The 25172-nt window shown below is 44.9% G+C and overlaps 1 protein-coding gene across 1 annotated transcript in view; it reads right to left on the reverse strand.

Annotated features, from left to right (window-relative positions):
• The window catches only part of Aco1 (aconitase 1), a 68419-nt gene extending 43832 nt beyond the window's left edge, over window positions 1-24587 (reverse strand). The window contains exons 1-3 of the mRNA XM_052718387.1: window positions 24417-24587; window positions 2973-3091; window positions 1971-2139 (exon numbers count right to left, since the gene is read on the reverse strand). Coding sequence (XP_052574347.1) covers window positions 1971-2139; window positions 2973-3069 — 266 coding nt within the window. The 5' untranslated portion in view covers window positions 3070-3091; window positions 24417-24587. The remainder of the gene's footprint in view (window positions 1-1970; window positions 2140-2972; window positions 3092-24416) is intronic.
• Between the last annotated feature and the right edge of the window lie 585 nt (window positions 24588-25172).

Below are 25172 nucleotides of genomic sequence, written 5' to 3' on the forward strand. Positions count from 1 at the left end.
ACATTGGAGAAAAGGCAATCCTGGGAAAACTGGCTGTCTACATGTAAAAGAAACTAGATCGCCATATCTCACCTTGTGCAAACGCCAACACCAAATGTATCAAAGGCCTAATATGAGACCTGAGTCTCTGAAATTATTAGAAGAAAAGTGGAGAAAACACTTTAGGATGCAAGTGTGGGCAAGACATCTCTCAGCAGGATTCCAGTCTCCCCAGGAGATAAGGCCGACAGCTGATAAATGAGACCTCCTAAAATGAAAGGCTTCTGCACACTGAAGGAAGCAGTCTATCAAGGGAAGAGGCAGCTTACACAATGGGAGAAAGTCTTTACTAGCTGTACAGCTGACAGTACAGCTGACAAAGAACTAACATCTAGGATATGAAAAGGTCTCAAAAACTAAACAAGCAAGCAACCCAATCAGTAAACAGAATAACGAAACAGAAAGGCAGCTCTTAAAAGAAGAAATACAAATGGCCAAGAAACACATAAAAGTGTTTAAGCCCTCACTAGCCAAAGGAAAGCAAGTTAAAATTTCCCTGGGCTTCCACTTCACTCCAGCCAGAATGGAAGTCATTAAGAAAAAGAATCACTATATAGTGAGGACATGGACAAAAGGGAACTGTTGACACTGGGTGGGAATGTGACTTAGTCCATCCACAATGGTAGTCAGTACAGGGGTTTCTTTAAAAATTGAATGATTTTTAGACGTCCCATACAACCCGGCTCTGCCCTCCTGGTATTTACTCAAAGGCTCCAAGTCAACACATCACAGAGACGCTGCACTTCAGTGTCCCAGCAGCCCTGTCCCAGCAGCTAAGTTATGCGAGCAACCAGATGTCTGAGAAAGAGCAGTGGATATGAGCAGTAGTATACCACACAGTACCAATGTTTTTAAACCTGAAGTACACAATTAAATCACGTGCAGGAAAATGAACGCTACTGGAGATTCTCTGTGGAGTGAACTACGGCAGTCAGAAAGACAAATATCTGTGCTCTCTCATTTGTGGTTCCTAAATTTTATGTAGATAAATAAAGTTGTCTATGTGTAAATCACATGAAAGTAGATGTGAGGCTATTTAGGAGAGCAAAGGGATTACAGGACGGGGAGGGAAGAGAGAAGGGGCCGTAGGAGGTATGGGGACAATATGCTTAATGGCCAGTACCTACTTCCATGAAAACCCCCTTACGTAACAATGCACCATACACAAGGGTTACACACAACTTAAAAAGAACAAAGCAGTACTTAGAATTCAGAAAAATGGGCTGTCAATCAGATTTATACTGAGTCAGTCCTTCTATTTTTAAAATATAAAATCTGGGGACTGGAGGGACGGCTCAGCAGTTCAGAGCGCTGGCTGCTCTTCCAGATTTCAGTTCCTTCATGGCAGCTCACACCTGTCTATAACTCCACTTCCAGGGCTTTTGATACCCTCACACAGACATATATGCGGCCAAAACACCAATGATCGTAAAATTATATATATATAAAATCTGGTGATTTTCTTTTACATAAAGAAACTGGGTCCACTAAAGGAATCAGAATATCATCATTGCCAAACGAGAAGATTGTCTGAGCAATTGCGCTGTCACTGGCAGCAGGAATTCCAGCAGCAGCAGGCTGCAGCTGAGGACCGTAAGGCAGTGCCTTTTCTCTCCTCAAAGACAGTGCAACTGTGTGTGGGCACAACAGCCCGACACTGGATCCTGCACGAAACTCCCCACAAAGCCCTCCTGCGTGCTCTCTTCTACCACCCCAGTGCGCTCCGCCCAGGGGCCTCAGTTCTGAGGCTGGACGCCCCTGTCACTGGCGAGGTGGGATGACGGCTAGAGACTCAGCAGTCTACTCTTGTTCCAGGGGTTAGGGCCTCTTGCTTTCCTTTCGTCTCCCTGACATTGGGAGACGAAGTTTTTGTTAAAGACTTTCTGGAGAGGCTGACGAGGGGGTGGAGGAGAGGGAAGCGGCAGGCTCACGTAAAGTCTTGCAGGATGACGCGAGCCGGTCTAAACGGCACTTCTATGTTCTTATGCTGCATGACATTCCAGTTCAGAATGTTTTCAATGTCATGCCTCTTCACCAAAAACTCATCACAGTTCCGGACGGCTGCCTCCAGGAGAACTCTGATAGAAAACGGTAGGCGTCCTAGGAGCAGAGATAGAAAGCATTAAAATGAAAACTACAGGGCACCTTTTGTTCAGAGCCCTCTCTAAAGCCAATCTTTCGATAAACTTTATACAAGACATCGGATTATTCTTCCAACAGGGGAAGAGGGTAAAGTGATTGACAAGTTTAGGGCTGGAGAGATAGCTTAGTGGTTAAGAGCACTTTTCCAGAGGACCCAGGTTCAATTCTCCAGCACCCACGTGGCAGCTCACACCTGTCTGTAACTCTAGTTCCAGGGACCTGGCACCCATGGCAAAACACCAATGCACATAAAATAAAAATAAATAAATAAATTTTTAAAAAGTGATTGACAAGTTTAAAATGGAAAATGGTGAAAACTATGTACAGGGAATGGATTTAAGAGACATTCAGTAATTGAAAATACTCAAGGACTAGGCTAAAACAATTAGTTTACTTATTTATTTAAATAGTTGTTTACTTTGAATTCAGTAACAGAAAGAAAAGTTCCCATTAAGTCATCACAGTTCAACATCAGTCTAGACTTTGTGTGGTATATAACAAGCAATATGAATTTTTATAGATACACAGAATAATATTTCTTAAGAAACTAATGTTCAAGAAGAGAGAAAATGACCCATTTACAATTAAACATTACTACTACGAACTAGAAAAGATAATAAGATGTTTATTTGGAAAAGTGTGTGTGTGTGTTTGTCTGTTTAACCCACATTCACTCATTGTCTGCTCTGGTCTCTTCCAACCCCCCAAAGGCCAATTAGTTGCATAATCAATTATACAAATGTGAGACCAGTTGCTAACAGAGCAGTTACATCATAGAGTGATGCACTCACCATATCTTGAGTCCTCCAATTTATTCAAATTGAAGAATCTCTTTCCTGGTTGTGCAGGGTCCAAGGGCTCAGCAAGGTGTGCAAATGGGTTCTTCATGATTATTGATGGTCACGTGTCCCTGATAAACAAAAATAATTGGGAGGGGTTAAGGGGAGAGTGGATATGATCAAAATATATTTTATTCATATATGAAATACTTACGACTTAATAAAAAATTAAATTTTAAAATAGAAGATAATCTAATTTTTATTTTGGAAGCTGGGCTCTTGTAGAAATTATGGTACACACTTACATAAATAAATCAATTATTAACTTTTCTAAGAGTGACAGTCTCAAAAGTGTTGTTTCTTGTGAAGCTACCATGTCTGAAAGCCAGCTTTGGCTTCTCAAAACATCAAACAGCCCAAGTAGCTTCTGTCTTACTCCAACACCTTCCAACATTCTTCCACAAACTTCATGTAGGAAAAGGGGAAACAAAAGATGCATCTCACAGAAAGTCTTGGCCATATGAGCAGACCTTGAAGCTGGACTCATCTTTCAGTAGACGCCAGAAGGGCACACAGGTGAGTTTATGCTTCCTATCAATCTTGTGATCCTTCTGCCTCTGTCTCAGGACAGCCACTACAGCTAGTGGAACTATATCAAGCTTCAACTGTGGAAGTAGGGATTGGAGAGCCTGTCTTCTGAAACAGTCCTATGTGTTTCTATTCTGAAATCTCTGCAGCATTTTAATAAACTTGAATGCCACAGTTAGAAGCCTTCCTGCTCTGCCCTGGCATCTGATGGTAAACAGTGTGCTGACATGGGTAAACCCTCTCTTGCTCCCGTCCTCTTTGGGGCTTCAGGTCAGGCTCCAACTCCCCACATATGTTCGTGGGACCAGCTACCCCAGCTCAGGAAGACTATTCCCAGGTCCACCATACATATACATGGTGCTTTCGTTCAACAACACAGCCGAGAGCAAAACACACTGAGGTGGGTCTCACCCTTCAATCAATCTAGTCTCCAATATTTTTTATTTTATTATATGTGTATGATGAACGTTTGCCCGCATGTATAAATATATGTCCACCATGTGTGTCTGATCCCCTGCAGCTGGAGTTAAGGCCGGCTGTGAGCTGCCATGTGGGTGCTGGGAACCAAATCTGGGTTCTCTGCAAGAATAGCAAGTAATCTTAACCTCTAAGCAATGTCTCTAGTCCCTCTCCAATATTTTTAATTTCAATGTAAAATAGCATTTCCCCTGCTTCATCTCAAGGTTTATATGAGTAAATATTATTCAATCAATACATTTATAGAATGATCACTATAGCAGGATGGCATTACTGTACAGGATAGAACTGTTTGTGAGGATGCAAAGTATGGTGTCTATAGATAGACGGTATAATTCTTCACTAGGGACACAAGAGCCCTTCTGTGCCTGGTTACCGCAGGAGGAAGGCTTGGGTTTTATGTATCCTTTAGTAGCATTTACATTTTAAACTGTGAGTACATACAAGTTTTTAAAAAACTAGTTACAGATTTGAAGAGAAACAACTGTTTGTGCACCTATCCAGAGTGCAGTACAGAACTAGTACGCAGAACCAAAAAATCTTGAATTTAAATTGACTGGAAACCTGTAACTTTTTGTGTACCCAGAGGATGCCACAAATATAAGATTTCATATCTGAACTCATGTGACTGGGTACAACTAAAACACAGGTGTGCTAACAAATAGTGTGTAAGACTAGCTTTAGATTTATGTGTATAAAGGGCATATGAAGCATAAATGAATTTCATATGGAGACTTCATTTCATAACTGAGAGATCTAATTGTGCACATGCAAATATTTCAAAAACCGAAATATTCTGAAAAGATATTTTGACACAGGGTCTCACTATGTAACCCTGACTGGCCTGGTACTCTCTATGTAGCCAACGGTAGGTAGTTTTGCACTTAGCTAGCAATCCTCCTTTTGACTCCTAGGTACTGGGTTTACAAACTATGTGCCACCCTGCCTAGGAATATGTAAAATCTGGAACACTTCTGGTCTGAAGCATTTGATAATTGGACTAAGTAGTCCCGGGGAGAAGCTGTTAGAATCACCAGTACAGCAGGGCCAAGGCACACTATCTTAGATTGGGTTTCTGTTGCTGTGACAAAACACTGAACAAAACCAAGAAAGAAAGAGTTCACTTCCTCTTACAACTCTGAGGTCATAATGCATCATCCAGGGAGGTTAGTGAAGGAACCTGAAGGAAGGAATCGAAGCGGAGGACAAAGAGGAACACATGGGCTTGCTCCCCATGGTGTGCTCAGCTTGCTCTTTTATACAACCCAGGACCACCTGCCAAGGGATGGCATCACCACAGCAGCCTGGGCCCTCCCACAATGGTGGTTTCTGTGCAATAGCCCTGGCTGTTCTGGAGCTCACTCTGCAGACCAGGCTGGCCTTGAACTCACAGAGACCACCTGTCTCTGCCTCCTGAGTACTGGGATTAAAGGCGTGCGCCACCATCACCTGGCAACAGACTTGCCTACAGGCCAATCTGATAGACATTTTCTTAATTAGGGTCCCTCTTCCCAGATGGGGTGGTTGAATGAGACAGTCCCCCCCCCCCCCCAGGCTCAGATGCTCGAATAGAACTTGGCCCCCAATTGGTGGTGCTGTTTGGGTAGGTTTAGGGGGTGTGGACTTGCTGGAGAAAGTATGTCACTGTGGGAAAGCTTTGAGCTTTAAAAGCCACAGGTCATTCCCAGTCCCCCACAGCCACCTCTGCTTCCTGTTTATGGCTCAAGATGTAAGCTCTCAGCTTCCAGATCCAGGTGCCATGTCTCTAGACTGCCATCATGGACTCTTATTCTTCTGGAGCCTTAAGCCCAAATAAACTATGTTTTCTTTAAGTTGATCTGGTTATGTGTTTTAGCAGAGCAAGAGAAAGTAACTAGTACACTAGCTAACTCTAGTTTATATGAAGCTGACAAAAAATGAGTGTACACACCAAGGTATCTGTACAAGAGGAGCAGGCTGCATGGGGAGAGAGCGGCTTTAGCTTTTGTTCTTGTTTGCTCTTTCTGACAGGGTCTCACTGTGTATCCCTTGCTGCCTGGAACTTGCTATGTAGATAAGGCTGGCTTGAACGCATAGAGATAGATCTACCCGCCTCTGCCTAAGAGCTTGAGTTAAAGGAGACCAGCACCACCATGCCCAGCCTTGTGGTTTTAGTGTAGTGAGGGTTCATGTAAGATGAAACATCACACAAATGCAAGAGATTTGTTAGCCCACCAAGTCTAAAAAGCATCAAACCACCAAATTCCAAAACACCATCAAACCACCCAAGTCTAAAAGAACCATCAATACTCTTTTTTAACAAGAAACACGAAAACTTGTCTACAGGAGTCGGTTGCAGATCTCTGGACCCTGAAAATGAGATCAATCAACTTGAAGAAGGCATCATTTACAGACACCATACTGCCACATCCTTTTGGATTTGTCATCCATGCTATAGGCCTCACGTTTATATTTTTCACCCCAAACAGTACAAGTGCAATGATAAAGCTGTTGTTTTTCCTGCCTAGCAAAAAAAAAATAGATCAACAGAAGAGCACCTCCAGGGGTTGCAGTTGGAGGAAGTGCTGGAAACCACTTAAAGGACTGAGCAAAATGGGTCACACTCACGTCTTCAGACAGTCTTAAGTTCTGAATCATTTCTGTTCCCATGTCAAGTCCTAAAGGTGCTGGGTGCCAGGAACCAACCAAAAATTTATAATAAGATCAGCTGCTAAAATTACCAATACCTACCACCATTCGGCGAGGACCAATCAGCTGGTTTCCTCAGCACTGCTCTCAGATGCCCTGGGTGCAACACCAGTCCCCACATGATTCCTGCTACTCCGCCCACCCTTCCTAGTCAGGTCCTGTCTTAGGATGGATGCAGTGACAAATATGGCTCCTGTGGAGAGTGGCTTGTATGAAGAGCTTTTACTGTCAGCCTCCTTTTTCTTTAGGAAGCTGGTAACTCTAATAGTATTACGGTCACAAAGCAAACCCCACTTGTAGACATCAGAGGGGAAAGGAAGCACTTCCTACCACTGAGTGGAAGCAGGCACCAAGCCAAGTACCCCCAGCTTCTCAAACAGTGGGCTGCAGGTCTGTATGGGGTCATAGAACTGCATGTGGGGGTTAGGAAAAATTTAATGCAGTTACCAAAAATGAACTCAAAATCCAATGTGTAATGAATCTGAGGTGTTTCTGGCAGTCTTCACCCATGCTGTGCTGAGTGACTTCTCTGCAGCCTTGGCTCTGAGCACACACGGGCACCGAGTATGTGATTACATCACGCCACACCAACCAGCGTTGCCCAGGACCTCAGCTCAGATTCAAGACTACTGTACATTATGAACTGCAGTCAAATGTTTCTGTTCTTATGGAAACATAGTGACTGAATTATGGAAAACAAAGACTTTTCATGTTTTTTTTTTTTTACCATCATTCTTGTAAGTATTAAATTAGTATATCTGAGTTATATTGTATTAAAATGTTTGACTTTAAAAAGTGCAATTTGATTGCTAACTTGAATTTCATTAAAAAAAACATTAAATGAATTTTGGATTGGGATTTCAAGAGTTTTTAACAGTGTCCAAAATATTCCTAAGCATGTGTTTGCCATTTTATACTATGCATTTATGTGAAGCAGCATTTTCAGCATTGATGGTTAAAAAATCAGGATACCAGTGAACTCTAATTCTGCAGGATCAAGTATTCAGCCGAGATTTAATTCTTCATATAAAACAAAACATGAGCATCCATACCATTAGTGTGCAAATTTGCTTTTTTCTTTAATAGATACCAAAATTATATATATATATACACACACTATATATACATACACACACACACACACACACACACACACACACACACACACACATATATATATTTACTATACATAACATTTGGAGTCTATGCCTTTTTCTACACCTATACTCGAGGTCATGTAAAATCCCCCCAGCCAAAAGGGACCTGGAGGTAGGAATGTGTAAAGCAGCCCTTATACTGTCTTCTGCAGTCCTGGCAAGAACTCCATCAGTGGCATTCCCATGTCTCATCTGTAGGAAGGCAGCTCTGAGGGATGACACACCATATTTATCATAGGAAAAGGCAGGATAAGGTTTGAACTCAGGCTGCTTCCATTGCCCAACTCCACTTTATGGGTACGAGGACTCCTGCTGTGACAGTGATGGTGGCATGACCAGGCTACCATCTGCCCCTAGCCGAAGATAACTATCAGAAACCTTTGAGGACCAGCTCAGTAATGAATGGTGGAGTTATTCTTTCTTCTGGCACCTATTCTGAGCCATGTCTTATTACATGTCCCTGCCCATCTTTACTGAGCCATGGGTCAAAAACAATAGTAACTGTGTTAGAGCAACTAAAAACTGGTTTTGCTTAGAAGTTGGGAAATAATGCCTCTCCATAAATCTGGAGGACTTAAGAATCCAGGAGCACTCCAAGGCTCCACCCACATTATCACTCTTGGTGCAAACCTCCTCGAGGTTTCAGTGATTTGGTAATTTCACAAGAAATCCCCAAGTGACCACATTTCAGGGAGGAAGTGAGGGAGAAGACCTTTGGTTTGGGAATAGGTCCAGATCTAGCACAGACTCTAGGCATGGTCAATGCCTTCTAGGTCAGCCCTTCCCCTGGTCAAACGCTAACCCATTCCTAATCCTTAAGTATTACCATACTCTCACAATCTCCCAAACGCCCCAAGATCTGCAGCTTTGTCCAGGAAACTGAGCAGCCGGCTAGGGGGGCCCTACCTACTTTTGAGCAAACACAGGCCCCAGCTTTCTGCTTCTCTGTCTGTGCTCTCTCCCCCGTGACTCTGCTCCAGCTTCCCTTTTCTGTTTTATCTAGCTAATCTGCATATAGTAACATTCTAAGACAGGAATGGACCCAGATTGTGAACTGTGGATTTGGGGGCAAGGCCAGCACATTATTCTAGTTTCTTCTGTTGGGAAAGTGGGAAGAGTCAGCACACAAGGCAGTAGGTTTAGGCTACTGCCTTTTCCGTTTCACAGAATGGGATGGTATTAGAGGCAAGAGGAAAAGCAAACAATAAAAAGGTGAAAAGAAAAAAAAAAGACTTAGCAATGCTATCTTAGGAGCGAAGCTAAAACAGTCATTTAGGGCCAATCCTCCTTGGAGGCTTAGCTGAATACTTGGGACTTTGGAACACTCATCTCTAGCTACCTAGTCAACTGAAAGCCCTAAGAGTTCTTATACAACAGGATTTTATAAAGGGATGCTTGCACTAAGTAGGAAACCCTTCACTGTACCTACGTTCTGAAAGTAAAGATAGTTATCTGGTAGGATGGTGGTTCAAAGCTAACGTACTACGAAGTGATGACTGCATGAACTGCACCTCAGGATTCTCACAGTTCACTCTGCACAGGACAGGAGTGTACAAACACCAAGTTTTTAGAGGAAATCACAAAACAAACAAACAAAAACCTAAACACCAGGCACAAGGAGCTGCATCTGAGGTAGGTATATAAGGGGGAGCCTTGCAGGTGAGGAGTTCTGAGTCTGGGCTCCACAGTCTTGCTGGTAACTGTCCTCTGGTCTCAGTGCAGGATATCTGTGGGGATCTGGAGCTTTCCCTTGTGCATATCCAGCATGGGTTAACCTCCATCACACCCTAGGCACACCTTGATCTTGGTTATTTGCACATATTGCCAAACAACACTGCACCTTTGTACACAGAGCTCTAGCAGGCCCCTAATCTACTTAATAAATTGTTAGCTGTGAGTTTCTAGAAGCAGGACAGCTAGGCGAAAGGATCTGTATGTCTCTGCTTTTCCCCAAGCACTCAGGAAAGGCTGTATTAGTGTAATGATCCTTCTGTGGAGCAGTGAATGGAGCTGCACAAAACAGGCAAGATAGTTTGTTCTTACATTTTACCACGCTGAGAGAAAAACAGCCAATCTTTACATTTCCTTAACAGCTAGTAAAGTTGAGTATTTCTCATTTGTCTGTTGTATGTGTGAATTTCTTCATTTGTAAACTGCTTATCCAGGCTGGGTGTGGTGGTGCAAGACTTTAATCCCAGCACTTGGGAAGCAGAGGCAGGTAGATCCCTGTGAGTCTGAGGGTAGCCTGGTCTACAAAGTGAGTGCCATGACAGCCAGGGCTAGACACAGAGAAATCTTGGCCTGAAAAACCAAATATAAATAAATAAATAAATAAATAAATAAATAAATAAATAAATAAATAAATCTATCTGCTTATCTGCCAGTAAGGCCAAACTGAGTGACAAACTGAGGTTCGGTGACCAAATGCTCTCATCTCCAAGTGATGTAAGTGAGATACTAATGTGGGCCAGAGTCGGTTCTGTAACCTCAGAGAGAATGGGACTGCTCTTGCCCTCTCTCTCTGGCCTTGAGACCCAAACTCTGTTAGATTTCCCCGAACATAAATGAAGCTCTAAAACGTGTTGTACAACTGACTCTGTGCTTGAAAACCTGAGAGCCTCACCGCCTACAGCAGGGTAAGAGGCTCACCAGGTTAAAATGTGGGCGAAACGCCCGTCTAGGTGAAGGTGCTGTGCTCTGCGTGGCCCCAGACTCAACTTCCACATCCAAGCAGCACTCTTACAAGAGGGTTGTATGAGAAAGATGGATGGCTGCTTGTGAACGGAGGCCAAAGCATCTCTCTTACTTGAAAAGCACGCTGAGCCATATTCTTGGGAGCCTAAGTACCAGAGGGTGCCTGCCTGCCGATTTTGTCCACCAAAGGCTTGTTTGTCTGGAAGAGGTGATAAATCAGCTAACTGCCAGTGGTCAGGGTTAAAAAAAAAGTTGCCACTTCTCGCTCTGACTGCAGCCTCTAGATTATCTAGGCCTATGTTATATCTCACTATCAGAGCTGAATCCTGTCAAGCTGCCTCATGTTTAAACAGGACCTGCAGTCAACACTGCACTTGTACCCTCACAGGAAGAAGCAGAGGAGTGGTCTTGCCTCACAGAACCCCCATAGCACTGGGTGAGGGCAGAGTTTGGGGCTCTGGGGTTTGTTTGGGGGCAGTGCGTCCACTTCCTGGGAACTGCGCATTCTGTCCAAGCCTGACAGGGCAGGAATCACCCCTCTGGGGTCTGAAGCACAGACAGCATACCTGAAGGGTTGCTCACTTGGGACTTCCAGAGGAAAACAAGAGCAGATTACAGATTACTAACGTCTGTGTGACGACAGGAAGAGGCTTCCTCAGCGTGTCTCGCCGTGTGGCTCCTCTCTTCCTAACCCTTTCAAAACGCATCCAGCCTGCATGTTCACAGCTCTCAACGCCAAGGTCAGAGTCACCACGCTCAGGGTTTACTTCAGTTCACTGGACAGACAGCCATGCCACTGCTTCTTCTTCTTTCCATTTAAAGAGAGATGACTGGTCCTATTCCCAAACTGATGGTTCTGTGTCTAAACATTATGCTACTTATAAACAACTTTTTGTTGTTGTTAAAAGAAAGATTCCAAGGATGTCTATGTAAGAATAAGCGGAGGTCAGATGTCTCCAAGAAGGCAAAATTATCATGGTTTGTCCCCGGCTCTTCCATAAGCAAAGCACTAGAAAGCTTTGCTGTTCCACGTGCTGTGGGTGCCTATGGGAAACAGATTTTGTGATACAGGGCAACTCTGATCCTTTCAGCCATTTGTAAAAGTGATTTCAACCAAATAAAAACCTCTTAACTTACAACTAAAAGCGTGGGTCTTGTAGGACATTTGTAACTAGGTAACTTAGACAGAGAGGCCAACACAATTGTCTACCTTGGGAGAGAATAGAAAGCCACAGTGGAGCAGACGAGGTCTTGGGGAAAGCAATGGCTCTGTAACAACAATCAGCTCTGAGGCAGGGCCGATGGCTCAGTGGTTAAGGGCACTTACTGCTCTTCCAGAGGACTCGAGTTTGAGTCCCAGCAACCTCTTCTTACAACCACCTGGAACTCCAGTTCCAGCTGACCTGATGCTCACTTCTGGTCTCTGCAGGCCATGCACACATTTGCATACCAACACACAACACACACACACACACACACACACACACACACACACACACTTAAAAATAAATCTTGGAAAAAAAATACTGGGTGTGGTGGTGCACACCTTTAAGGCCAGCACTTGGAATGCAGAGGCAAATGGATCTCTATGAGTTCAAGACCAGCCTAGTCTACATAGTGAGTTCCAGGACAGTCAAAGCTACATAGTGAGACCCTGTCCCTAAAGAAACCAACCAACCAATCAACCACCACCAACAAAACAGTCACCAGCTCTGGTAGTACCTTTCTCCTGAGCACTAATTATATGCCAGGTGCAGGGCGGCCGGAGAGGTGAAAGAATCCCTCTCAGAAAGCCTGCCCCCCCGCCCCCAGGCTCTCTTCTTGCTACATTCGGAAGTTAGTGCTCTATTTCCTCCAGCCTATTTTAGATACCTGACCAGATTGAGCCATATATTTCTAGACTTCTTAGTGGATGTTAAAGAATTAGTTTTTATTTAGGTAGCTAACATTCCTGCGCTTCACTTTCACATAAAATGCATAAAATAAGGTAGACTGCAGATCTAAAATAAGGTTGGCCAATAGGCTAAAAAGTCATCTCTAAGGGAAAAAAAACAACAATTTCTGACTTGTGCATTCAGTGAATATTTCTTTTAATTATCTATTGCATGTCAGGGACTATTGCAGGTCCCAGGCAGACACCAGCAAAGAGACAGAGACAAAGCTCCCACCCTTATAGACCAGTACACACACAGACTGAACAAGTAAACAAGTGCACAAACAGAATGCGGGGTGGGCGGTAGGCAGCTCAGAGGCAATGGAAGGAGCATCAGGTGACCCAAGACTCCTCACTGAAGCCACCCAAGCAGAGAATTGAAGGCACAGTTTCTACATGCAATTCTCAGTTCAAGGTATGAGCAATCTGCAAGACGGTGAGATCCCATGCAAAGGCCCTGTGAGAGGCCTCTGGTGGGGCGAGGGAACAGCATGGAGGCCATGGTGAGCGAGGACAGAAGGAAGGCACAGAAGCTGGGACTGTGGTGGTGGTGGTGGTGGTGGTGGTGGTGGTGGTGGTGGGCTACTTGAGGGTTTCCAGCCATTGCAAGGGTTTTGATAAAGACTATACATTCCTGGCTGGCTACCTGGTTTAAATTATAGGCTTTCAACATAAGACTTCTTTAAAATATTTGATGAGACATGAACTCAGTAAGAAAATATTAGATTATAATTAAGATGTGACTATTTCCTAAATTTAACCTAAGTCCATTACTAAGTAACACTGGAAATTCTTGGGACACATCACAGAAATGATCGTGTCTCACTTAGCAGATGTGCACAGGCTCACAAATACGGTCAGGATTTGGAGGACAGGGACAAGTCACAGCAGTGCCTGACAAGCTCTCTCCTTCTGAGGGCTTCCCAATCCTGGAGGGAGCAGTGTTCATGCCCAGATCTCAAAGACATAGAATATAAATTAACCCAATTAATTTATTTTAAGTTAGTTGAAGCAAATCAAGACAAGAGAAGACTCATTTTTCCTTTCAGTATCAGTGGGTGGTAATAACAGTTTCATAACATGTTGCTGAATTTCAGCATTTATAGATTCCTGAGACACCTAAGAACAACAGCCACCCGGGACGTAGACCACTCATCCAGAAAGCAGAGACTCTGAGACAGAGCTCCTCAGGTTCTAGACAGCCTGCCTCATCCTCTGCTTGGGAAGGTCACCTTCAGTTCCTCTGGATATGTGGGTCTTCACCCTGTAGTTTCTTACCGTCATTAGTGGGCTTAGTAAGTGATGCCTGCAGAGACTCCAATTATGCTCTTCTGCATCTAAGTCGTGTGTGTGTGTGTGTGTGTGTGTGTGTGTGTGTGTGTGTGTGTGTGAGAGAGAGACAGCAAATACATGCATATGTGTTTGTGTGTGTGTGTGTGTGTGTGTGTGTGTGTGTGTGTGTGTGTTTAGACAGGGTCTTGATGCACAGGCGGGCCTTTCACTCTCAATCCCCTTGCCTCAGCTTCCCAAACACTAGAATTTGAGCACAACTGCCACCATGCCTGGCTTACAGGTATGTTTTGAGGCAGAGCAGAGGAGAGCGTGACATATAGCGGGACCAGCTGAGACTCATTCTTTAAGAAATCTGAATTCCTCAAGCCCCTGAGTTTATGTGGGGATGAACTTTTTGACTTAAATTTTAGGATGAGAAACGATGTTATCACAAAAGGCTGTATGTGCAGACTCCAGTGATCTCCCAGGGCCACGATTTCACCATTGCATTCACCAGTTTTGGAGGCCCAAAGTGGTCTTGTCAGGGCCTCAGAACTGTCTGGACTCAGAGATGATGACTCATGCTAATGAAGTTCCCGGAAGCTCACTATCTATAAAGCCCCATCTCAATGATTTTCCATGAGCCTTCTATCTCTTTGACCGGTGTATTCCTGCCCCAATGGCAGCATCACAGCAAGGCGGGTGGGTACCCTGAAGCCAGAGGCAGACATGTTGAGATAGGGACTGCCATGCAAAATGTCGTCCCTCAGACTCTTGTTCCAGCTCAGTGAATCACATGTGGCATGGCTTACACATGACTCCCACTTCGTTAGGTCAAAGATGTGCTGTGGAATAATGTTTTTGTACACTGTGAAGATGTGTCTTTGTCAAGGTGCCTTCTGATGGGTTTAATAAAGAGTTGAATGGCCAATAGCTAGGCAGCAAGAGGTTAGGCGGGACTTCCAGGCAGAGAGAGAAGAGATGAATCTAAGCAGGAGAGAGATGCAGGAAACAGGAGGTGCAAGATGGAAGAGAGGTAAAAAGCCATGAAGCAAAACATAGGTTAATATAAATGGGTTAATTTAAGTTATAAGAGCTAGTGAGACAAGCCTAAGCTATAGGCTGAGCTTTCATAATTAATAAGTCTCCATGTCATTTTTTTGTGAGCTGGAGGCCCAAAGAAAAATCCACCTTCAAAGATGAAACAAATAATAGAGTGACATTAAATCTTGGTAACTGTGCCTCTTTGGACTATCGAAGGAACATCTAACCTGTGGCCTATGGGTCACATGTGTCTTAGGATAGCTACGAATGTGACCTAATACATTTGGAGATAACACCACCATATTACAACATCTCCTAGTATGGAGACGGAACTGATGGAATTCACTCATGCATTTGCTATTTAAAGGGGTGAGGAAGTCCCCATCCTCAGCTACTCTTGGACTCAAAAAGAGGCTGGAGAATAACCACAGCAGCCAGAAAAGAATCTCAAGCCTCCCACTCTGCAACAGTGGGCACAGGGTGATGAAGAAGCATCTAGGCAGAGCACCTCATCCATCATGGGAGAAGGCTCCGAGGGACACCACCATGCACCTTCCCGAATCACACCGAAGTAGCAGACTGCCGAGAGAACACACTGGCAGAGAAACACTGGACTTAAAGACATAAAAAAAAAGTGATGTTGTCCGAATCACAAGTCCTTCTGGGTGAATGAAGTATGGGGCACAGGAGGGAAAACTAGGAGAAAGGGACGGTCAAGGTCGAGGTCGTGAGGGACCCCACTCAAATTTACACTGGAGACAAGGGGCAATGTTTGAGGCTTTTGGGCAGCTCCTCTCGGCCATGATAACAGACTGGTGTCAGGGAGGCAGGTGCTTTACAGTCACCATACTTGGAAATGGGGGCGGGGCTGGTGAGGGAGTGCAGGGAGGAAAGATCCAGGGGAGTTAAAAGCAGACCAGGGCAGGCGAGGTGGACTGAGGGGTCTAGGGCTATCACTGTCCCTCTTTTGGTTGAAGCATCAGTCAGGTTGGCAGGCCGGGAGCCCAGGGGCGGGTGGGGCCAGGACCCAAGCTGGGAAGAACAGTAACAGCAGGAGGCATTAGAGACCAGAAGTGGCTGCCCCCCAAGGATGTGTGGGTCACCACTGCAGCACCAGGCATCTCACGAGTGCTGACAAAATCTTTAAGCAACCTATCCACAAAGGCACCACTCTCTTATTTTATAGGTGACAAGACAGTAAGGAGGGTCAGGTCACCTGCTGAGGCCTCTGGGTGGTAAGCTAGCTAGGAGTTAAACTCAGCTACAGTCAACTCTCTCACACCCAGGGTGCAACCTCTCTGTGACAGGCAGTCATTTCACATACAAATATCCAAAATTAATAGTGCTTAAAAAAAATGAAACTCACAAATAATAACACCACCAGCACTAGGGCAACTGGTGTAGGCAACACCATCCTGAGTGCCGAGGCTCGAGAATGGAACACGGACTCTCCCCTTCCGTCCACCTCCCTGGTGCAGCTCTCCAACATGGCAGATTCTGGGCAGTTCTTGACCAAGTCTATTCCCTGCTCCTCTTCTCAACCAAAGATTCAAACTAGCGAATCACGTAAGAGGCTAACTTAGGGTGATGCACCTTCCTGAACCACGCCACAACCTGTAACCTGTTCTGTAATTCTATAACAGTCCCAGGAAGGACGAGGAGGACAATGAATAATTAAGTGTTCCATACAAGTCATTTGGAGGAACGGTCCAAGGCAAGTCATACAAAGACAAGCTTGCCCCAGTTGCTCAAAGGTCGGGAGAGAATGAGAGAGAACCGGAATAGGGACATTCACATACATCTGCAAACTCATCAGAGTGCCTGGGTAAACGCTTGACTGCAAAGTCATCGGAGTACTTAGGTAAACTCTTGACAGCAAAGTCTGGGAAACAGTTGGCTCAGAGAATGAGATGTCATTCTGTAGTTAAAATGCATTCAGAGGTAAGAACCAGTGCTAAGTCGCTCTGACATACAGGGCCCAGCAAGACGGTTTCATGTCCATGCAAGTTGGTAACAGTTAATCCCCGATTCTTTGGTTTCTGATCTGCACTTTAGTCCAACTGCCCCTTAGGGCTATAGACAAGAATTCTTTCTAGCCTGTTAAACCTCACTTTGTTTCTTTGCATGTCTGTACATCTTAGCCCACATGGCAAGGGGTGCTGGGATAATTGAGTTAACACATTTAGCACAGTGCATTCTGGGAGCCCTATGACATAAGAGAATTGATGAGATTGTTACCCCCTTACGTTATAGAGCTTGGTAGGCTAGAAAAGTAGACTATTTCTCTTACTAGAGATTTAAATTTACACCTTAAAACACATTTATTAAGCAGAGTCAAGAAGCACTCTTATCCAGCAAAAGTGACCCCGTAAGATGTATTTTTAGGTATTTTTCCTGGGGTGGGAAGAAACATTGTAAGGCTGGATAGACTTAAAGTCTCCAGATATATGTTAAAAAATAAAAAATAAAAAAAACCTAAAAACAAGCAAAGCAAACAAGTGGTCCATCACAATTCTTTAAAACTTTCAAAAACTCTATGCAGATGAAAGAAACTTTACTTAGCCATAGGTAATGTCCAAAAATGTATCTTTTATACTCATTTCTTTCCTCCAGTGTTTCTTTCTAAAAATATTTATTTGTTTAATTACTTACTTATTTGAGAGACTGGGTTCTCTGTGTAGCCCTGGCTGTTCTGGAACTTGCTCTATAGACCAGGCTGGCCTTGAAATCAGCGAACTGCCTGCCAGTGCCTCCCGAGTGCTGGGATTAGAGGCCTATGCTACCACTGTCCTGCAAAAAATACTTTTATTTAATGGATATGAGTGGTTTTGCCCGCATGTATGTATATGCACCATTTGGGTGCCTGGTACAGGTGGAGAGGTCAGAAGGCATCAGAACTGGAGTTACAGATGGTTGTGAGCTATTATGTGGGTGCTGGAAACAGAACCCAGTCCTTTGGAAGGTCAGCTTGTGCTCTTAAAACACTGAGCCATCTCTCCAGCACTTCCAAGGAGTCTTATCAACTCAGTTTGGCATGTATTTCTTGAGGATCTTCTTTGTGGTAATTACTAGGTACCACAGGAGAAAGGAAGATAAAAAGACATGCCTCTTATACAAGGATTACAACCTAAGAGAAAAGACAAACATACGCACATGTTTAATTACAGTAAGATAAGGGGAGGAAGAAAGATCGGCAGATAAAAACAGCCACAACTGGGATTTGAGGAAGGCTTTAGGAAAGCCAGAGTGGACTAGGGCAAAGGGAGAGCAAAGGCAGACTCCGGGAAATGCAAGCAGGGCTCAAGGACTCCCAGAGGCTCCACCTGGCTCACACTAGGCAGTTTAAAGACAGTAACAAACAGATGGCAACAAAACACAACAGAGACCTGTGTTTTTCTGCTGTTGTTAATTTAAGTAGCTGAAAATGGAGATGGCCACTCCCAGCAGAGGAAAAGGAAGAGAGGCGGGCGGAAGGGGCTATGGATGAAAACGAGACTGGCATGTTTGGAACCTGCGATGCCAAGTCACTCTCTTCTCCATGCACTTGTGTGCCCCAAATTTCTTAATAAAATAGTTAAATATGAGAGAGCGAGTTAATGGGGGTGGGGGCAGAGGCCGAGACAGGGGTGTCGGGAGGAGGGGAGGGAAGAGAGGCTGATTGACAGGAAGATGGTCAGCTTATGGCACTAAACCTAGGAAGAACCTTCTAGGTTCTCAGTCAAGAGGACAAAGGGTCACAGGAGACTCCAGGGGGAAGTCCACACAGCACATGTGATTCCAGCAGTCGGTGGGCCTGCTTTTAGTTCCCCTGCCTGGTTCTCTTAGTTCTCCTTTTCCCACTGGGAAAAAGATCTGCAAAGCTCTGCTGCCAGGCAGGCTGTCGGTAACTCAGCCTAAGAACGGAGCAACTCTGTCCTCAGTGTTTGTGTAAAACAACTGCAGAGGTTGTTTAATCATAAGCCAGTCGAGAATCTGTGCTGGAAAGCACTGACAAGCAGGGTTGAGGAAAATCCAAAACCCAAGGTAACCACATGACTAAGAGAAAACCACTCAATACTGTGGCAAACCTAGTTTCTTTACCCAGGCGTGTGTGCGCGTGCACACACCTACTTGAACACAGACACACACACACACTCACCCACTTGAACACACACACACACACACACACACACACACACACACACACACACACGTATGCACATGCACACACTCACATTTTCCCTCCTCAGAAACAAAGAATCAAAGGTAATCTTTTCAGACCTTTTATTTTAAAAACCACACACCATATTTTTGCAACACCAGTACAAGGGTTTGCATAAGGGCCCACCAAGGAATAGTTTGATTTCGGGACCTCTAACCTCTGGCAAGAGCTTAAGTCAAACACTAGGAAAGAATAATGAAATGTTTTCACTTGAGAGGGTTTGCTCTGAATATTTTGAGTTAATATATACTAGCATTACAGATACTATTTCAGAAATGTGATGTGACAATGTCACTTGATGTGGTGGTTTGAATAAGAATGACCCCCATAAGCTCATATATTTGAATGCTTGGTTATCAGGGAGTGGCACTATTTGAGAAGGACTAGGAGGTGTGGCCTTGATGGTGGAAGTGTATCACCGGGGGTGGGCTTTGAGGCTTCAAAAGCACAAGCCAGGCCCACTGTCTCTCTCTTTCTGCTGCCGGAGGATCTGATGTAGAACTCTCAGCTACTTCTCCAGCACCGTGTCTGCCTGAGTATCATCATGCTCCCTGCCATGCTGATAGTGGACTAAACCTCTGAAGCTGCCAGAATAGTGTCTTTTCACAAGAATAGATATGGGGGGGGGGGGCGGGTGTTGCTGCTCTCTTAACAAAGAAATCACCCATCTCCCTTTAAAGGCATAGGTTGTTGGGATTTAGTTTTTCTTTTTAAGTTGCAAAAACAACATATAAAGAATGTTATAGGATAGATGAATATCTAATTAAAAAAAAAAAAAAAGAAGGAAAAGGTTCCAGGCTTGGTTTTACCTGACTCCACTACTCAGAAATGGCTACTCTTAACAGTTTAGTATTTTTGTTTTCCATTTCTGAGGCAACTTCAAATTCACGGGTGTGAGATCACATATGAATACACTTATGTATGTATACAGGTAACAAATATGCATGTATCTACAGTATGTGTACAAATATGTACATATATATCACATATAATAATAGTTATAATATACACATGTATAAGGAAGATTTGTCCCTGCCCCTGAAATGAGGGTAACTGTTAGAGACGCTACTGTTTTGTGCCTACAGTCAATATCCACACTGTATTAGAAGGCAGGTGGTCCATCCACCCCAGTGTAAACCTGAGATACCTCCAAGGAGTCGGGAGTAAGGATTTCCACTTATTGTGCATGCATGCCAGATGGTTCTTCTGTGAACAACCTATTTTGGGTTTTTCTGTGATTGATTCTAAGTCCTCTGTAGTCCCTACTTCCACATATATCCAACTTGGAGATTCTAGTCCCAGAATTCCTGAAGAATCTTTTCTTATAAAGAAGGTATCTTTGAAACAGCGTTCCTCTTTATATTCTAGTACAGGGGTTTGGAAACTATGGCCCAGCACCTGTTTTTGTAAATACAGTTTTATTTAAACACAGCCATGCTCCTTTGCTTGTATATTGCCTGTGGCTGCACGGCTGTAATTTTTGCTGTCTGCTCCTTTACACAAGAAATCTGCTGATCCATATTAGTATATTCTAAACACAGTTTATTTGTTTTTCTTCCATCAAACATTTTGAAAGACTTGAATAACCCACCCCATACCTTGTATCTTTGCTCAGGCTAAGGGGTCTGGTTTTGCTTAAAAAAAGAAAACAGAAAAGAAGCCAAACAAATCAAATGCACCTCGGCTCTGACAACAGCAGCAGCGTGCTGGTCAATGGTTAGCAATTTGTTCCCCAAGTAGAAAAAGCTCAGACATGGAGCGCTGGATGATTTCCACAGTGTAAATATTCTCATCATGGCCCATTTCAAGCTACAGAACTGTAACACTGCTGACCACAGAGCTGAGAAGACATATGCACAAATGCTAGCATAAATCCCTTTCAGGAAACCATGGGTGCTTGGGACATCTACTAACAACAGCTTAACTGTGAAGACAGAGACACTAAGGTTCTGAGAGATCAAGCATCCTCTACAAGGCTAGTCTAAGAACTGACGTCAGGTTGGAAGGGATTCTCCCATCCAGACTCTAGCTGCCTCATGAAGAAGTATTTCCTCCTAAAAGGCAGAACGGGCAAAACATGACAAAAGATATTTGCCAGGCACATGGTAATAAATATTGGTTTTAACTGTCATCTTCACGGTGTGGGCCTCTGGTTTCCTTCACATATGCTTCTGAAGCACACTTTACTAGGGGGTATTGCTCTTCTGGTAGGACCATGTTTCATGTACACATGCAGACAGGGAATTGTCTCAACTGACCAGTCGTTACCTATGCTCTTGACCCAAAGTTCCAGACAGGCCCCACATCATTCACACTTGTTAATTTCCTTATGTCCAGAAGAATTGGGAATGAGATAAACATCTTCTCAAGGGATAATTAAGGGAGGCTCCACCATCACTGTGGAGTCATAGGTAAAGAATACAAGTGCTCAGAGTTTAGATCCTAATCCCCCTCTCCAACCTGTGGGAACAATAGCACGTGCACAGATCATTTCCATCAGCCAAAGGGCTTAAATTGGTCCATCAAAACATGCTGGAGATGTCTTTCTGTATAAATAAAATGCTGACTGGCCAGTAGCCAGGCAGGAAGTATAGTATAGGCGGGACAGAGAGGAGAAGGCTGGGAACTGGAAGGCTGAGTCAGGAGTCGCCAGTCAGACACAGAGGAAGCAAGATGTAAAAGTACTGGTAAGCCACAAGCCACGTGGCAACTTATAGATTAATAGAAATGAGTTAATTTAAGATGTAAGAGCTAGTCAATAGTTAGCCCGAGCTAATGGCCGAGCAAATTTTAACTAATATGAGCTTTTGAGTGATTATTTTATAAGTGGGCTGCGGAACTGCGGGGGCCCAAGCAGGACTAGAGAAAACTCCAGCTACAAAAACACCATAGCCTCTTTGGGTAGAGGATAGAGAAGTTTGTTTGCGTTGATATATGTAATTGATAATATATGTTCAATTTCTGTCTCAAATTTGTATAGACAGAACATAAACCAAAGGAAACAATCTAATAAAGGATCCCATCTATTACACAAACACGATGATGGACAATTGCTTTCTAGTGGGGAGGAGAAAATATTGTTGTGGAATATTAATTTAAGATGTATTACATTTGTTTATGCTACGGAGTATTTCTTTAATGATGCAAAGATGTGATACATTTGCTTAACTGAATAAAATTAACCTGGGTCAGGAGGCTGAGTCAGCAACTAGCTGACAGGAAGTGGCAGGGAGGAACCAGGTGTAGCTAGGGTTCTTAAGTGGGGGCTGGGCAGAAGGACACCCTGTTTTGGGGGGAGACGTGAGCTGAGAGAGAAGGTTAGCTACTTGCTATTCAGCCTCTCTGAGAGAGCAGGATTTCACCTCAACCTTTGAATCCTGAGTTCTCTGGAGGGATAGATTTAGATGAAGTTTCCTTTAGGGGCCCTGACAGAGCCGGTGCCTGAGGGACCAGAATTCCTGCCTGGCTATGGCCACTGCAGCTGAACCGCTGCTGGTAGCTGTGGAGTTGCAATTGCCAATTAGGACAGCAGTTGCTTAAGGGGCAGTTACTCGATTTAATGAAAAACAACAGAGGACCACTCGTAGTGACAGCCAGGAAGGTGGAAGTGAAAGAATTCAAAGACGGGAAAGCATATCTCAACAAATCCAAGTCTAGACAGAAACTACAAACAGAGCTGAACATGGGGCGGGTGGGGGGGGGAGGGGAGAGAGGCAGGAGCATGCCACCCTGATATTCTATTTATTTATTTGTTGTTTATTTATTTATTTTGGTTTTTGAGACAGGGTTTCTCTGTGTAGCCCTGGCTGTCCTGGAACTCGCTCTGGTATGTTGCCTGTGGCTGCTTTCACACAGCAGCGTAAGAACTGTACGCTTGTAACTTTTGCTGTCTGCTCCTTTACACAAGAAATTTGCCGATCCACATTAGTATATTCTAAACACAGTTCTTTGTTTTTCCTCTATCAAACATTTTGGAAGACTTGAATAACACACCCTGTACCTCGTATATGGCCTCTAACTCATAGAGATCCTCCTACCTCTACCTCCTGAGTGCTGGGATTAAAGGTGTGCACCACCACCACCACCACCACCACCACTGCCGCCTGGCTCACCACCCTGACATTTTAGAAATGACCTCTCAACTACTTGGTAATCTTACACCAACCCCTATACATTTGGCATGGTCTCTCTATACACGCTTCTCAGAACCCACAGATCCGGTTTGTCACCTCAATCCTGCAATTCTGATGCTTACGTGGGTCAACTCAGCAGGCACAGAAACAACCAAGGCACACATGAACATTACTGAGTTTGCAGAAGGCTGCAGCCACCATCAAGTGTGGGGATCTAGGACTTAGTTCCCAAGTGAGGTCAAGAGTGGTCCTGCATATCAGAAAGTAACACTTAACACTCTCCATGGTGCTGGGTGGAAGGTCCATAAACAAGGTAGGGAACCCAGTGAACTATGCCTCCCAAGCCTCAATAGTTCTAAAGTGTGGTGCAGAGAACACCTAGGTATCTGCAAGGTCAAAAACACTTCCAAACAATACGAAGATGTTACATTTTCAGGAGCATATCTGAAAGTCTCCAGAAGCGACATGACATGTTATACTGCAACAGACTGAATGCAGAAGCAGATGTAAGAATCCACCTGTCAGCCGGCGGTGGTGGCGCGCTCCTTTAATACCAGCACTCTGGAGGTAGAGGCAGGTGGATCTATGACTTCAAAGCCAGCCTGGTCTACAAAGCGAGCGAGTTCTAGACTGTACACAAAGAAACCCTGTCTCGGGGGGAAAATGCACCTTCTTCTTCTAAGCAGAGATTTGCAGAAATGTAAAACAATGCCACTCTTAATAACTTTGTTTTGTAAAATATAAGATTTTAGAAAATGTTATTTTAAATATAATTGGTCTATTCTGAATTATTAAGCATATTAAGTGTCTGTCTATAAGTTTTATTTATACACGGCAAATATCAATAGGTACAACCCACATAACAAAGGTTCCTTAAGCACTCAAACGGTCCTAAGTCCAAAAGTTCAGCAACTTCTTAGAGGCTGGGTTTCTCAATCAGTCACCATGGGCTCTGAGCCCAACCGTTCCACTGAGGGGGTCTCTCGCCCTCATCCCACTTCCCTTCGGCCCTGGTGGAGACTCCCTAATCTGCCCGCCACAGTCGCAGTCTTCTCTATCCCGTAGGCCAGGCCTAGCCGCACAGGCAAGGCGAGAACTCCCGGGGCCCCGAGAAGAGCCACTCCCAGTCCAAAGCGAGGCAGGCTGAGGAGCGGGCGGAGAGGTCACCCCAGGAGCGAGCTCCGCGGCCTCCCCCAGCTCGTCCCGTGTCCCCGCGGTCTGCAACGTGTAAAGGCCTGCACGGACGCCCCGGAGGCGCGTGGTACTCACCGCTCACTATGGGGCTCTGCGAGCACACAGCCGGGTGCTACCAAGGACCCTGGCCGAACTCTGCGATCCTCCCGATGAACGGTCCTCCCTACACTCCTAAAGCAAGGCGGGACCGTGAGTGAGCGGGCCGGAACCAGCTGCAGCAGGAGAGGGGCGGGGCCTGGGCCTCACTATGCCCAGAGGGGCGGAGCCTGAACACCTCCTCCATTCAGAAGCGGCGGGCCATTGCCGAGGGGCGGAGCCTGGACCCCCCACCCTTCGGAACCTTCAAGCCAAGGCAAAAGGGCGGAGTCTAGGACTTATCCCGCCCCAAGGGCCTGAACTTGAAGGTGCGGCCAAGGGGCAGAGCCTGGGACGCCTCTTCTTTCTAGAACCTGAAGGCAGGCCATGATCGAGGGGCAGGGCCTGGGATCTACCCCGCCCCGAGGGCGGGCCCTGGAGGCTGAGGTTGAATAGCGGAGCCTGGGCTCTCCAGGCCCAGTTCTTAGATCCGGAGAATCTGGGCCTCGGCCTGGGGCCGGAGCCTAGGACCTGCTCCGCCCCTCTGTACCGCCCTGGCGGGAGTGCCTGAAGCTGAAGGCCTAGGAGCTTTGGCCCTCGATCCCCCTCGGCTCCGCCCCATAGGCGGGAGAAACTGGACCTAGGGCTGCGACCAGCATTGCTAGTGGCTCAGTCCCAGGAAGTGGAGAGCTGACTTGGAGGTTTTCCCTTGCACGGGAGAAGGATGACTGTCCCTCATGTAGCGCAGAGTGTGAT

This window comes from Peromyscus californicus, unplaced genomic scaffold (genome assembly GCF_007827085.1).
Source record: "Peromyscus californicus insignis strain IS unplaced genomic scaffold, ASM782708v3 Scaffold_5__1_contigs__length_169319896, whole genome shotgun sequence".
Lineage (NCBI taxonomy): Eukaryota > Metazoa > Chordata > Mammalia > Rodentia > Cricetidae > Peromyscus > Peromyscus californicus.